This window comes from Melanostigma gelatinosum (assembly GCF_949748355.1).
Source record: "Melanostigma gelatinosum genome assembly, chromosome: 9".
Taxonomy (NCBI): Eukaryota; Metazoa; Chordata; class Actinopteri; order Perciformes; family Zoarcidae; genus Melanostigma; species Melanostigma gelatinosum.
In genome coordinates, this window is record NC_136642.1 from 516,880 (window position 1) to 530,474 (window position 13,595).

Here is a 13,595-nt window from a genome sequence, read left to right on the forward strand (position 1 = left end):
AGGATGAGGTGTAGGAGGTGAATGAGGAGGAGGAGCTGTAGGATGAGGTGTAGGAGGTGAATGAGGAGGAGGAGCTGTAGGATGAGGTGTAGGAGGTGAATGAGGAGGAGCTGTAGGATGAGGTGTAGGAGGTGAATGAGGAGGAGCTGTAGGATGAGGTGTAGGAGGTGAATGAGGAGGAGGAGCTGTAGGATGAGGTGTAGGAGGTGAATGAGGAGGAGCTGTAGGATGAGGTGTAGGAGGTGAATGAGGAGGAGGAGCTGTAGGATGAGGTGTAGGAGGTGAATGAGGAGGAGCTGTAGGATGAGGTGTAGGAGGTGAATGAGGAGGAGCTGTAGTACCTCTGAGTCTGCGCAGTAAAGCTTTGTCTTCAGTCTCGATGAGAGGAAACTCGTCTCTGGACGGACATCTGCAGAAAAAAACACATTAATTACTTCATAATATACTTCATAGTGTACTTCATAGTGAACTTCATAAGGAACTTCATAGTGTACTTCATAGTGTACTTCATAATGTACTTCATAATGTACTTCATCGTGAACTTCATAGTGAACTTCGCAGTGAACTTCGTGGTGAACTTCGCCGTGTACTTCGTAGTGAACTTCATAGTGAACTGCATAGTGAACTTCATAGTGTACTTTGCAATGTACTTCGTAGTGTACTTCATAATGTACTTCATAGTGTACTTCATCGTGAACTTCATAGTGAACTTCGCAGTGAACTTTGCAGTGAACTTCGTCGTGTACTTCGTAATGTACTTCGTAGTGAGCTTCGTAGTGTACTTCACAGTGAACTTCGTAGTGTACTTCAAAATGTACTTCATAGTTTACTTCATAGTTTACTTCAGAGTGAACTTCATAGTGAACTTCATAGTGTACTTCATAGTGAACGTCACAGTGTACTTCATAGTATACTTTATAGTGTATTTCATAATGTACTTCATAGTTTACTTCAGAGTGAACTTCAAAGTGAACTTCGTAGTGTACTTCGTAGTGTAATTCATAGTGAACTTCAAAGTGTACTTCATAGTGTACTTCATAGTGTACTTCAGAGTGAACTTCATAGTGTACTTCATAATGTACTTCAGAGTGAACTTCATAGTGTACTTCATAGTGCACTTCTTTGTGTACTTCATAATGTACTTCACAGTGTACTTCACAGTGAACTTCAGAGTGAACTTCATAGTGTACTTCACAGTGTACTTCACAGTGAACTTCATAGTGAACTGCATAGTGAACTTCATAGTGAACTGCATAGTGAACTTCTTAGTGTACTTCGTCGTGTACTTCGTAGTGTAATTCATAGTGAACTTCAAAGTGTACTTCATAGTGTACTTCATAGTGTACTTCAGAGTGAACTTCGCAGTGAACTTCGTGGTGAACTTCGTCGTGTACTTCGTAATGTACTTCGTAGTGAGCTTCGTAGTGTACTTCATTGTGAACTTCGTAGTGTACTTCAAAATATACTTCGTAGTGTACTTCGTAGTGAACTTCGTAGTGAACTTCACAGTGTACTTCATAGTATACTTTATAGTGAACTTCAAAGTGAACTGCGTAGTGTACTTCGCAGTGTACTTCGTAGTGTAATTCATAGTGTACTTCAGAGTGAACTTCATAGTGTACTTCATAATGTACTTCAGAGTGAACTTCATAGTGTACTTCATAGTGCACTTCTTTGTGTACTTCATAATGTACTTCGCAGTGTACTTCACAGTGAACTTCAGAGTGAACTTCATAGTGAACTTCATAGTGTACTTCAGAGTGAACTTCATAGTGTACTTCACAGTGAACTTCGTAGTGTACTTTGTAATGTACTTCATAGTGAACATCGTAGTGTACTTCGTAATGTACTTCAAAGTGTACTTCAGTGTACTTCAGAGTGAACTTCGTAGTGTACTTCATAATGTACTTCAGAGTGAACTTCATAGTGTACTTCATCGTGAACATCTTTGTGTACTTCATAATGTACTTCACAGTGTACTTCACAGTGAACTTCATGGTGAACTTCATACTGAACTTCACAGTGAACTTCATAGTGTACTTCGTAATGTACTTCGTAGTGAACTTCGTAGTGTACTTCGTAGTGAACTTCATCGTGTACTTCGGAGTGAACTTTGTGGTGTACTTCATAGTGTACTTCATAGTGTACTTCAGAGTGAACTTCAAAGTGAACTGCATCGTGAACTTCGTAGTGTACTTCGTAGTGAACTTCATAGTGAACTGCATCGTGTACTCCGTAGTGTACTTCATAATGTACTTCATAATGTACTTCAGAGTGAACTTCATAGTGTACTTCATCGTGAACATCTTTGTGTACTTCATAATGTACTTCACAGTGTACTTCACAGTGAACTTCATGGTGAACTTCATACTGAACTTCACAGTGTACTTCATAGTGTACTTCAGGGTGAACTTCATAGTGTACTTCGTAATGTACTTCGTAGTGAACGTCGTAGTGTACTTCGTAATGTATTTCGTAGTGAACATCGTAGTGTACTTCGTAGTGAACTTCATCGTGTACTTCGGAGTGAACTACGTTGTGTACTTTATAATGTACTTCAAAGTGAACTTCATAGTGTACTACATAGTGTACTTCATCGTGTACTTCATAATGTACTTCATCGTGAACTTCATAATGTACTTCATAGTGTACTTCATAATGGACTTCAGAGAGAACTTCATAATGTACTTCGTAGTGTACTTCATAGTGTACTTCGTAGTATACTTCATAGTGTACTTTTCATTGTGTTTTTCACACACCGGCATACGGTGCACAGCCGAAACAACTGCTGTCTGTCTCCAACAGGCAGCAGCAGAATATATTGTTCGCTGCTAACAGCGCTACAGTCAGAGCTAGTTATCGTGAGTGTGTTGAGAGTGACCTCTAGTCATGGTCATAACAACAATTAATAACCCGCAACTGATGCTCTGTCACAACTAAACACCACGACACAACAGTTTGTGACACTAATAATTATACATTTATAAAATTACACCGCCGAACTGCATGCTGGGTACAGCTCGCTCGTGTGAAAGATTTCAGTGTTGATTTCAGTCTTAACATTATTAGTGGGACTAGATAGCACTCTAAGTGGTGAGTAGAAGTGTCACAATAATAAATATGTTAGTCACAATATGTTTCCATATGGAATGTATTGTATTTACAATATCCTCACTTATAGAGGATATTATATGTTACAGTACTCATTGAATGTATTAAATCATAGAAGTATAGTCACTGTAGGTATTAAAACACTAAGTCTTGAGGGTCAGACAGGGATTCTGAGAGAGGTTTCACAGACATGCAGCAGCAAATGGAGGCGACCTCATCGATGGAGGAGGAGCCAGTGGGACGGGTCAAAAGCCAAAACTGACCACGACGGAGAGGTGGAGCCAAGATGTTTTGCTAAAGGATCGATCATGGGAGGGGACAGAATTCAAATGGAGCCAATCACTAATCGCCACGGAGGATCATTCACACGTTTTATGACAGTTTCGGACACTTTCCGACTCTCAGGGGATACAAAAGACAATGTTTGAGGGAGTTTACCTCAGATCACTGCAGCTTGCTTTTTCAGCTAACCGGCCGCGCCGGACTGTGAGGTGATGCGTGTATGTGGTCTCTGCTCTCGAGAACATTACTATTGATAGTTAATTCAGTTTGTAAGTGAATTTCGTGTCGTACATTAAATATTGTTTTTAATTTTGAACCGGTTCCAGCTCGTTTTTCCGCTGCGCGTGCACAGTAAGACGTTCGCAGCGGAGAGAGGTCCTGCGGCCTTGCAGCTCTTCATCCTTTGTTCAAGACTCAACACTAGCTAGCTAGCCCGCTAGCACAACAGTCTGCTAACAGCTGGAAGAAGCTCCGTCGCTACATTAAAGAACAGAACAGAGCGATGCAGGACAGAGGAGGTGCGTCTGCTGTTTGGAGGTTTTTTGGTTTTAAAAAATCCGACGTAGATCAAAAGACGATATATTGCAAAGTTTGTCGAGCCGCTGTTATTGCCTCTGGTGGCAACACTAGCAATTTACTCCATCACCTCACCCGAAAACATGTGTTGGAATACGAAGAGTGTGTGCGATTACGGTCCTCGGATGCTTTTTTTGGTATTTTGGTCAGACACATATGCAACGCTGATTACCGTAATATGTGTGGTAATTATTATAAATGTACGTTGGTACATAGAGGGTGATAAGAAGCTGTAAATGGAGGGACTTAGGACCCAGGGGAATGTAGGTGAAGGAAACAGGAAGTGACAGAAGAGATGCCACACAAACAGATGTTCACCGCTCGCTGGCCGGTTGGCCGGCCAGTTGGTTGGACGGTTCTTGTGTTAGTTTTCGGCATTAATTAATTAATGCGTTAACGCGAAAAAAAAAAAAAAATACCGTGATATACCGTGAAACCGACAGAATCTTACTAAATACCGTGATACACATTTTTGGTCATACCGCCCAGCACTACTGTGAGGTACTATGAGGTACTATATGGTACTGTGAGGTACTATATGAGGTACTGTGAGGTACTATATGAGGTACTATGAGGTACTATGAAGTACTATATGAGGTACTGACCTGAGAGCAGTCTGCTGGATGCGGCTCATCCAGGTCTTCCGGCCTTCTTTGGATGAAGCATGCAGCTCGTACATCTCTGGAGGGGTGGAGGCACTGATCAGGTACATCCCTCGCTCCTGATTGGCTATGTCTCTGACGATCAGGTTATTCAGAGAGACCACCGGAGACTTGTCCTGAGAGACAGGTATATGGTCAGGGAGACAGACAGGTGAGACCTTTTTCTAGTCCAAAAGAAAATGGGGATTGTTGTTAGTTGTTATGGGACGCAGCTCTGGAGACGGATGACTGGCTAGTTAGTTAGCTAGTTAGCTGGGGACCGTTACACCAGCCACTGTTCAGTTTATTTTCTGTATCCAGTGTACAATTAGCAAGCTAGCTAACTGTCTGCTGGTTAGCTATCTTGTTAATTCCACCATGCTTTAATGCTACACAGTTGCCACTCAGGAGGAGGAGGCACATGAGGAGGTGCAGGTGTCACCAGGTGTGACTCACCAGTGACGCGAAGGTGAACTTCTGATCTTTCTCCTGAAGGAAAACCAAGATGTCTGACATCAGCAGGACCTGCACATCTGGAGACAAACACACAGGTGTGAGCTCGGTATGACATCACAGCAGGTAAACAGGTGACGCTACCTTTCATCCTGGAGCCCTGGACCTTCCAGAGGAGCGCCCCCTCGTGGAGCAGCCTCCTCCTCAGCAGCTCTCCGCCCATGAAGACTCCTCCTCCTCGGACCTCCGTCTGAGCCCGGGGGTCCAGACGGGCCTGGATCTCCTGGAGCCTCCTGGTCCGGTCCAGCTCCAGCACCTCCTGGTCCACCGAGCCGATCAGCTCCTTCAGGAGGACCAGAGCTCGTCTCAACGCCTGTGCCTCCTCTTCATTACCTGTAAGAGGTCATTAACGGTTATTAAAGGTCAGAGGGTCAGAGGTCACAGGTCATCAGAGGTCACAGTACCTTTGGTGTTGTCGAGGATCCGCTGGATGAGGACCGGGTACTTTGTGATTCGCTGAGTCACCAGCAGGATGCACTCCTGGACGCCATGACGACGCAGCAGAGGACCACGTCCGGCTCGCTGAGCATTATGGGATGGAGAGAGAACATCAACACACACCAGTCTACACCAGTCCAGACCTTAATCTCTACTGGAGCAAACCCAGGTCTAGATCTGGAGGAACAAGACTAAACCAGGACCTGGACTTTGACTAAGATCAGGCTAAACCAGTCTCAAGTGTAAACTAGGTCTGAACCAGATTTAATGGACCTGAATCAACAAAACCAGGTTTGAAGCTCAGGTCCAAACCTGACCAGATAAATAAACTGGTATTAATTTTGATCTACACCACTAAACCAGGACGAGTCTAAACCAGGTCTAGTCTAAACCAGGTCTAGTCTAAACCAGGTATTTTCTGAACCAGGTCCAGTCTAAACCAGGCCTAGCTGTTTGAACCAGATTAAACCAGACTAACGTTCTAAAGCCCTCTAAACTGGGTCTAGTTCCAGGTCCAGACTCAAATCCTGTTCCTGGTCCAGATTGTGGTCCTGGTCCTCACCCTGACAAACTGCTGCAGCCTTCGTTCTCGAGTTAAAACTTCTTTGTAGAGTTTCACAGCTTTCGGGTGTCGACTGCAGAACTCAGAGTAAAGTTTCTTCATGTCGTCTGCACACTGACCTGAGAACTACACACACACACACACACACACACACACACACACACACAGACACACACACACACACACAGACACACACACACACACAGACACACACACACACACACACACACACACACAGACACACACAGACACACACACACACACAGACACACACACATGCACACAGACACACACACACGCACACACACGCACACACACACACAGACACACACACACAGACACACACACACATGCACACAGACACACACACACACACACACACAGACACACACACACACACACACACAGACACACACACACGCACACACACACACACACGCACAGACACACACACACACGCACACAGACACACACACACGCACACACACACACACAGACACACAGACACACACACAGAGACACAGACACACACACAGACACACACACAGACACACACAGACGCACACAGACGCACACACAGTTGTTAGTTAAAGGGACATTTTAAGTATTTGATTTAACTTTACTTCCTGGTTCTCAGGTTTAAGGGTCTTCTTCTTCTATCACTATTCTTTGAGTAGAAGCTTCATTCATAACTTTGATATTAAAGTTCAACATCTGATATCTTTTTTTAAGGGTGATGACGTCATAAAATATGACGGGACTCTTTAAAAACATTGAATATGTTAAAGTATGTGAGAGGAAGTAGAAGGATTGATCGTAACAGTAATGATTGAAGACGTCCAGCAGGAGAAGCTGTTTGACGTCTGACCACGTGTGGTGTTCAGGTACCTGTCTGAGCAGCAGGTCTCTCTGACCACGTGTGGTGTTCAGGTACCCGTCTGAGCAGCAGGTCTCTCTGACCACGTGTGGTGTTCAGGTACCCGTCTGAGCAGCAGGTCTCTCTGACCACGTGTGGTGTTCAGGTACCTGTCTGAGCAGCAGGTCTCTCTGACCACGTGTGGTGTTCAGGTACCTGTCTGAGCAGCAGGTCTCTCTGACCACGTGTGGTGTTCAGGTACCTGTCTGAGCAGCAGGTCTCCGATGCAGCGGACGGTGAAGTTGGAGGAGCTCCCCTCCGTCAGACCCTCCCTCCTGCGGCTCAGCAGCTCTGACAGGAAGGCCGAGTGCCACTCCAGCAGCTGGTCCAGACAGGGGAAGATGGTGTGAACCACGGCCGCCTCCAGCATCACCTCCTCCAGCATCCCCCTCCGGTACACACCCTCCATGATCCTCAGGGTCCGTACGTGGTGGAACTCAGTCTGGATCAACTCTGAGGGACAGAAGATGTTTATGCTGACGGTCAGCAGATATATATATATATATATTTTATATATATTTATATTTATATATTTTATATTTATATTGATGTATATTTATATATGTATATTAGCGCTGGGCAAGTTCACGCGTTAATTTCGCTAACATTTCATTAATTAACTCAGACAATTATTTTTCTGTGCGTTAACGCATTTTTTAAATAAAAACAAATTAATTATTTTTTTCTTTTTTTTAAAACTGAAAGACAAGAGACAATACATAGACATAACAACAAGAGGATGACAAGAACAGTGGGATAAAGCCAGCAAACATCCTGTAGTCAGACTGTCTCATGTTTATGGTTTTGCATTAGAGATATGATGTCCCTTCAGGGTTGCCGTAGAGAAAAGGCTTCCGCTGCTCTGCCTGGAGACGACTGGACATCGCTGGTAAAGTCACACACACTCACATGTTAGTGCAGCTCTACGCTGACATTCACCGTAAACACATTCTAACGCACAGATCGGGAGCGAAGGACTTTGAAAGTTAGCAGAAACATTAACGTGAGACAACATCCGGTTTTCAGAATAAGATGCCAACAAAGTATGAATTATATTCACATTAAGTATGAAACATGCTGCCTGCATCTCGTGAACCAAATGTTATTGCCCTTTTGTTCATACAGCAGTACTTTAAAATAAAAGTGCGCAATACACTACTTTATAATTTATTGTTGAACTTTACCACAACAATGCGATGAATCGTTGCCCAGCACTAATATATATATATTTTATATTTATTTATATTGATGTATATTTTTACATATATGTATATATATATATATATATATATGTATATATATGTATATATACTTATTTATATCTGATATATATTTTTTTACCGTAGATGACGTCCTGTTTCTTGATCAGATCTTTATGAAGCGTCTGCAGGAAGTTTTTCTCCACAACGAGACTCCAGCTGTCCAGCTGAACACAGCTGCCCTCCTCCTGCAGCTCCTCCAGCAGGGGGCTCCACCACCACTCACCTACACACACAACAATAACAACAACTAGAAAATGCATTTCCTGCTGAAAATGCGTTGGAATGCTGAAAGCTGAAATGAATCTCAAAAACATTGCTGAAAATAGATATCCAATTTTAAAAAAATTGCAAAAAGCTTCATTCATAACTTTGATATTAAAGTTCAACATCTGATATCTTTTTTTAAGGGTGATGACATCATAAAATATGACGAGACTCTTTAAAAACATTGAATATGTTAAAGTATGTGAGAGGAAGTACAATTCAAAAAGTTGAACACACAGGTATGTTACAAATATGAAGTTATGTCACCCCTCTCCTGAAAGAGCTGAACATTTTGATATTCGAACGGTTTCTGTAGCTTAAAAGAATTCCAGCAGTAGTGATATTTGTTGTAGTAGTAGTAGAAGTATTATTCGCAGTATAAGTATGAGTAGCATTTGAATAAGTACTAGTTGTAGCAGTAGTGATATTTGTAGTAGCAGTAGTAGTAGAAGTTGTCGTCGAAGTATTTGTAATTAGAAGAAGTAGTAGAAGTAGTAGTATCAGCAGTCGTACTAATAGCTGTAGTAGTATTAGTACTGGTTATTAGTACTGGTAATAGCAGGAATAGCAGTATTAGCAGTTGTGGTATCAGTAATAATAGTAGTGGTAGTAATAGCAGTAGTGGTAGTAATAATATTTATGGTAGCAGTAATAGCAATAGCAGTAGTAGTAATAGTAGCAACAGCAAAAGTTGTAGTAGTAGTGGTAATACTAGAAATATTAGCAGTAGTAGTAGTTGTCGCAGTATTAGTAAGAGCATTCATTATTTCAACAAAAAAGCCTAATTTTGAGCGAAACGTTGAAATACAGTTAATCCATGAGGCTTTTATTTTGAAAGGGTGGGGCTGGGTGGGGGAGGGAGGGGGAGAGGAGACATAATCATCATGTTTGACACATAAACAGAGGTTATTAAATGACAGGCTTCATCACAAGCAGTTCAGTTAGAATTCACTCTCTGGGGCTTTTATTTTGAAATGGGGTGTGGGGTGTGTGGGGGGTTCCTCTAAAAGTCTCTAAGACCTGAATGACTGTATGAGAGAGAGACATAGACAGGGAGAGAGAGAGAGAAGAAAGAATTTGTGAGAGAGACAGAGAGAGGGAGAGAGAGAGAGAGAGGCTCTGATAGCTCTGGCAAACGTTCTCATTTGGAGATTGTCCGATGTTTTATCTTTTACAGCTTACATGACTGTTGTCCTGCTCTGCCATGTCTTTCCTCGTCTCTCCCTCTTGTGTCGCGGTGTGTGTAAATGTCACTCGAATCAGGAAACTTATCAGAATACTCATGTCTGATTGGCCGAGATGCAACACGTAACAGCTGCAACAAATCATGTGTGTGCGGCTTTTATTTTAAAATGGGGTGGGTGTGTGTGTGTGTGTGTGTGTGTGCGTGTGTGTGTGGAGGGGGGGGGGGGGGGTTGGAGGAGGGGGGAAAGACCTCTAAAGATCCCTAAGACCTGAATGACTGTATGAGCGAGAGAGAGAGAGAGAGAGAGAGAGAGAGAGAGAGAGAGAGAGAGAGAGAGAGAGAGAGAGAGAGAGAGAGAGAGAGAGAGAGAGAGAGAGAGAGAGAGAGAGAGAGAGGAGTGTATGTGCGCGTGTGTCTGTGAGTCTGTGTGTTCATCAACATCACTAATTGGCTCAATCGCAAACACCTGTGTGCCTGAAGCCATTTCATGGAGATAAAACAGGGAAACACCTCTCAAACAAATCATCAAAACTCCCATAACCGTAGCTCCTATTGCTCCGATATTAATAATTGAGGGGAAGAATGAGTTGAAGAACAGATCCTGTAAAAATTGTGTCTGTAGTGTAAAACATTGTGGCTTAACTGGCGATCTAGAAATGGGGTACCGTGTTCTGTGGAAGATGTTTTTGAAGCAAAATTTAACATTGGTCTCTATGGAGCAGAAAGTTGGTTTTCCTCTCAATTAACGGCTTCCGTGTCAAATGTGGAAATCTGTGGGATTCCACAGTAATTTTTCTACGACAAGGACAATATTAGCTACTTCTACATCCAGAAATTATACATGAAGAGTGAAGAGTTCAAAAAGTTTAAAAGATATCAAAAAGCTGAATCATGTTGGTAATAGTTGAGGGTTCTCTCAACATTTGAAAGTTGAAATGGTGTCTGTATGACAGCTGAAAGTATGAGGACGTTGAAGGATTTGAAAGTTGAAGAAGTTTAAGAGGATTTGAAAATATTCTCCATAGAGATCCCATTCAAAAATAAAGTTGCTAAAAGCTTAATAATTCAAAAGGTTTAAAGGTTAGAAATAGAAAAAGTCATAGCAGAGATGAGCTGAAGGAGCTGAACATTTTGATAGTTGAACGGTTTCTGTAGCTTAAAAAATGAAGAAGAAGAAGCGTTGCAACGAAAAACAGGGGGGGACGGAAGAAATAGAGGAATAAAGAAACAGGATAACAATAGTTGGAATGCTTAACAGTATTCCAACAATAATTAAAGCTGCAAGCAGCGATGTACGGGCCCTCGCACCTTCCCGCTTCTCGGGGTACTGGTGGGACGCTAGCATGAATGTCTTCGATCATCGGACAACGCATCCCGGAGTTTAACGTATTTTTCCCGCGTGGACTGTGTGACGCTGGAAATTATGGAGTGCAAATATTCCACCAGTTCCTGTATCCACTATGTGGCACTAGAGAACACTTGCAAACATGTATTATGTTGCTCTACATCAAGTATAGACCACATCATGTAAATATCATGTAAATCGGATGCCGTTTGTCACACGTCTTCCTGTTGCCAGTAGGTGGCGCTATGAGTGAAAATTGGCTTGTAGACATCCTCAGGCCATGACTGTTATCAAGTATGGCAAGTTTTGGACAGATGTGGCGTTAGGACCGGCTGCATCAAACTCAGAGTTGCCAAATGTCTTCCAGTTCTTTCTCCTGGCAACAGCTTTTGAGGCTTTTCTTGTCCAGTTACATCAGCTTGTTGTTTAATGGCGAATCATGTAAAATGGCCGCCACACCACGGCTACGCCATTCCATCAAATGTAAAGCTTTGAGTAACTTTTAATTGCAAAGCTCTTTAGATTGTAATGACCAAATTTGAAATGGATCTGACAAAGTCCCTAGGAGGAGCTAGTTAAAGTATAGCGACAAGTTATCAACGAACAATTCACACACAAATCAAAATGGCCGACTTCTGGTTGATTTTAGAGTATGGTCTCCAGAGACTTTTCTTTAAGTCTCCATGTGATACATGTACTTACTAAGTTTCATACACCTATGTCAAACGTACTGCGGGGGCTGCATCGGCGAAATTTTGTAGGGGGCGCTATTGAGCCGACTTGCCAATCTGAAACATTAACATCACATTTGAAAACATTCAAGATTTCAAATGTGTGTGCCATGTTTGGTTCTGGTTGGAGCATGTTTAGCCCCTCAAACACACATGGCGAAGAATGCATTGCCACGGCAACGGCCTTTCACAAAATAACAACCTTTGATTAACTTTTCATCACATAGGTCTTTAGATTGTTCTGACCGAATATGAAGTTGATCTGATTAATTCCCGAGGAGGAGTTCGTTAAAGTAGAGTGCCTGGAAATGACAAAAACGACACGAGAAATTCATATAAAATTCAAAATGTCTGACTTCCGGTTGGGTTTAGGACATGGCCCAGGAGACTTTTATTTAAGTCCACATGTGATACATGTGCCTACCAAATGTCATACATCTAGGTGAAACCAGAAGTTGGGGCTGCATTCTAGGTGGCGCTATCGATTCATTTTGCCCGACCTTCGCCCAACGACTCAATTTCCTTGTTATTTTCACCGATCCTGAATTTTGTGCAAATTTTGAAGAATGGACGTGTAGTCCAAGCACCTCTTTTTCCCCTTGAAAGACGCAGAATAATAAGAAGAAGAATAAAAAACATTTGAAGAACAACGTCGGTGCTCGGGCCCTAATAATGTGCTGATAAGACAATGAATTATCATAAACTCTACATAGGTGATATAAAGCTACAGACCGTCGTCAGTCAGAGACTCCATGGACAGAGTCCTGCTCCTGAAGTTCAGAGACTCAGTGGACTGAGACAGAATCCTCCTGAGACCCACAGACTCCTCACTCATCCTGAGAGACAGACAGGTGGAGGGAGAGACAGGTGAGAGTGAGACAGACAGGTGGAGAGACTCAGTAGAAATGATTCAATAGAATACTATAAACACATTAAACTGAACTACAAATTGACAAATAAAATAATAATAATAATAATATGAAGGGGGCCTTATATTATATAGAGTGATAAATACATCCAACAACCAATCAGGCGGCAGCTTGCTCTCACCCTGCGATGTTATTGGTGGAGACGCTCTTGGCCAATGAGAGGCCGGAGCGAACGCGTCGGGGCAAAGACTGACGAAGACTGTCGGAGGGATAGATGGCCGAGCTGGGACGCTCCTTCATCATCGGAGCTGAGGACACAAAACACAATGTCAAGATTAAAGTACAGAAGAAGAAGAAGAAATGCTCTTCTTCTTCACCTTTAAAGAAGCAACACAGATATTTCATGTAGAATCTGATCGATTATAAATCCAACAAATACAACCAGTTTCTATCCTGATAGACACAAACAGAATGAACACTGGATCCTACGATTCCCACAATGTAGCTGGATAGTGTCCTTCAATGTGACAGACAGACAGACCGACAGACGGGTTGACTCACTTTTGGTGCGCATGGTGACGTTCTGCAGAGCTGAACTGTTTCTCGACAGCGTCAGCTTCTGTTGCTGTTAGGGAGAGACAGACAGGCAATCAGAACAGACAGGCAGAGAGACAGGCAGCCAGAGAGACGGACAGGTGGTTACCTGTCCGTCAGTGAAGACAGTTAGACAGTTCTTACCCGTTGCTTCATCTTGGCACAGCTGGCCAGACTGTCTCTGCAGCGGTTATGGATGGTGACGTTACATGCTGAGAGACAGGCAGGCAGGCAGACAGACAGAGAGAGAGAGAGACAGGTAGCTGGTCAGAAAAATGTTAGTCATATTGTGTACCTGTACATCA

General features: G+C 42.8%; 1 protein-coding gene across 2 annotated transcripts in view; it reads right to left on the reverse strand.

Moving 5' to 3' along the window:
- arhgef2b (rho/rac guanine nucleotide exchange factor (GEF) 2b) overlaps positions 1 to 13,595 on the reverse strand; it is a 48,032-nt gene that overhangs the window by 13,459 nt on the left and 20,978 nt on the right. For both annotated transcript variants that reach the window (XM_079275819.1, XM_079275818.1), the window contains exons 3-14: positions 13,435 to 13,502; positions 13,258 to 13,321; positions 12,878 to 13,004; positions 12,560 to 12,663; positions 8,381 to 8,524; positions 7,242 to 7,492; positions 6,124 to 6,249; positions 5,528 to 5,645; positions 5,208 to 5,456; positions 5,067 to 5,143; positions 4,575 to 4,747; positions 342 to 409 (exon numbers count right to left, since the gene is read on the reverse strand). In XM_079275819.1, coding sequence (XP_079131945.1) covers positions 342 to 409; positions 4,575 to 4,747; positions 5,067 to 5,143; positions 5,208 to 5,456; positions 5,528 to 5,645; positions 6,124 to 6,249; positions 7,242 to 7,492; positions 8,381 to 8,524; positions 12,560 to 12,663; positions 12,878 to 13,004; positions 13,258 to 13,321; positions 13,435 to 13,502 — 1,569 coding nt within the window. The remainder of the gene's footprint in view (positions 1 to 341; positions 410 to 4,574; positions 4,748 to 5,066; positions 5,144 to 5,207; positions 5,457 to 5,527; positions 5,646 to 6,123; positions 6,250 to 7,241; positions 7,493 to 8,380; positions 8,525 to 12,559; positions 12,664 to 12,877; positions 13,005 to 13,257; positions 13,322 to 13,434; positions 13,503 to 13,595) is intronic.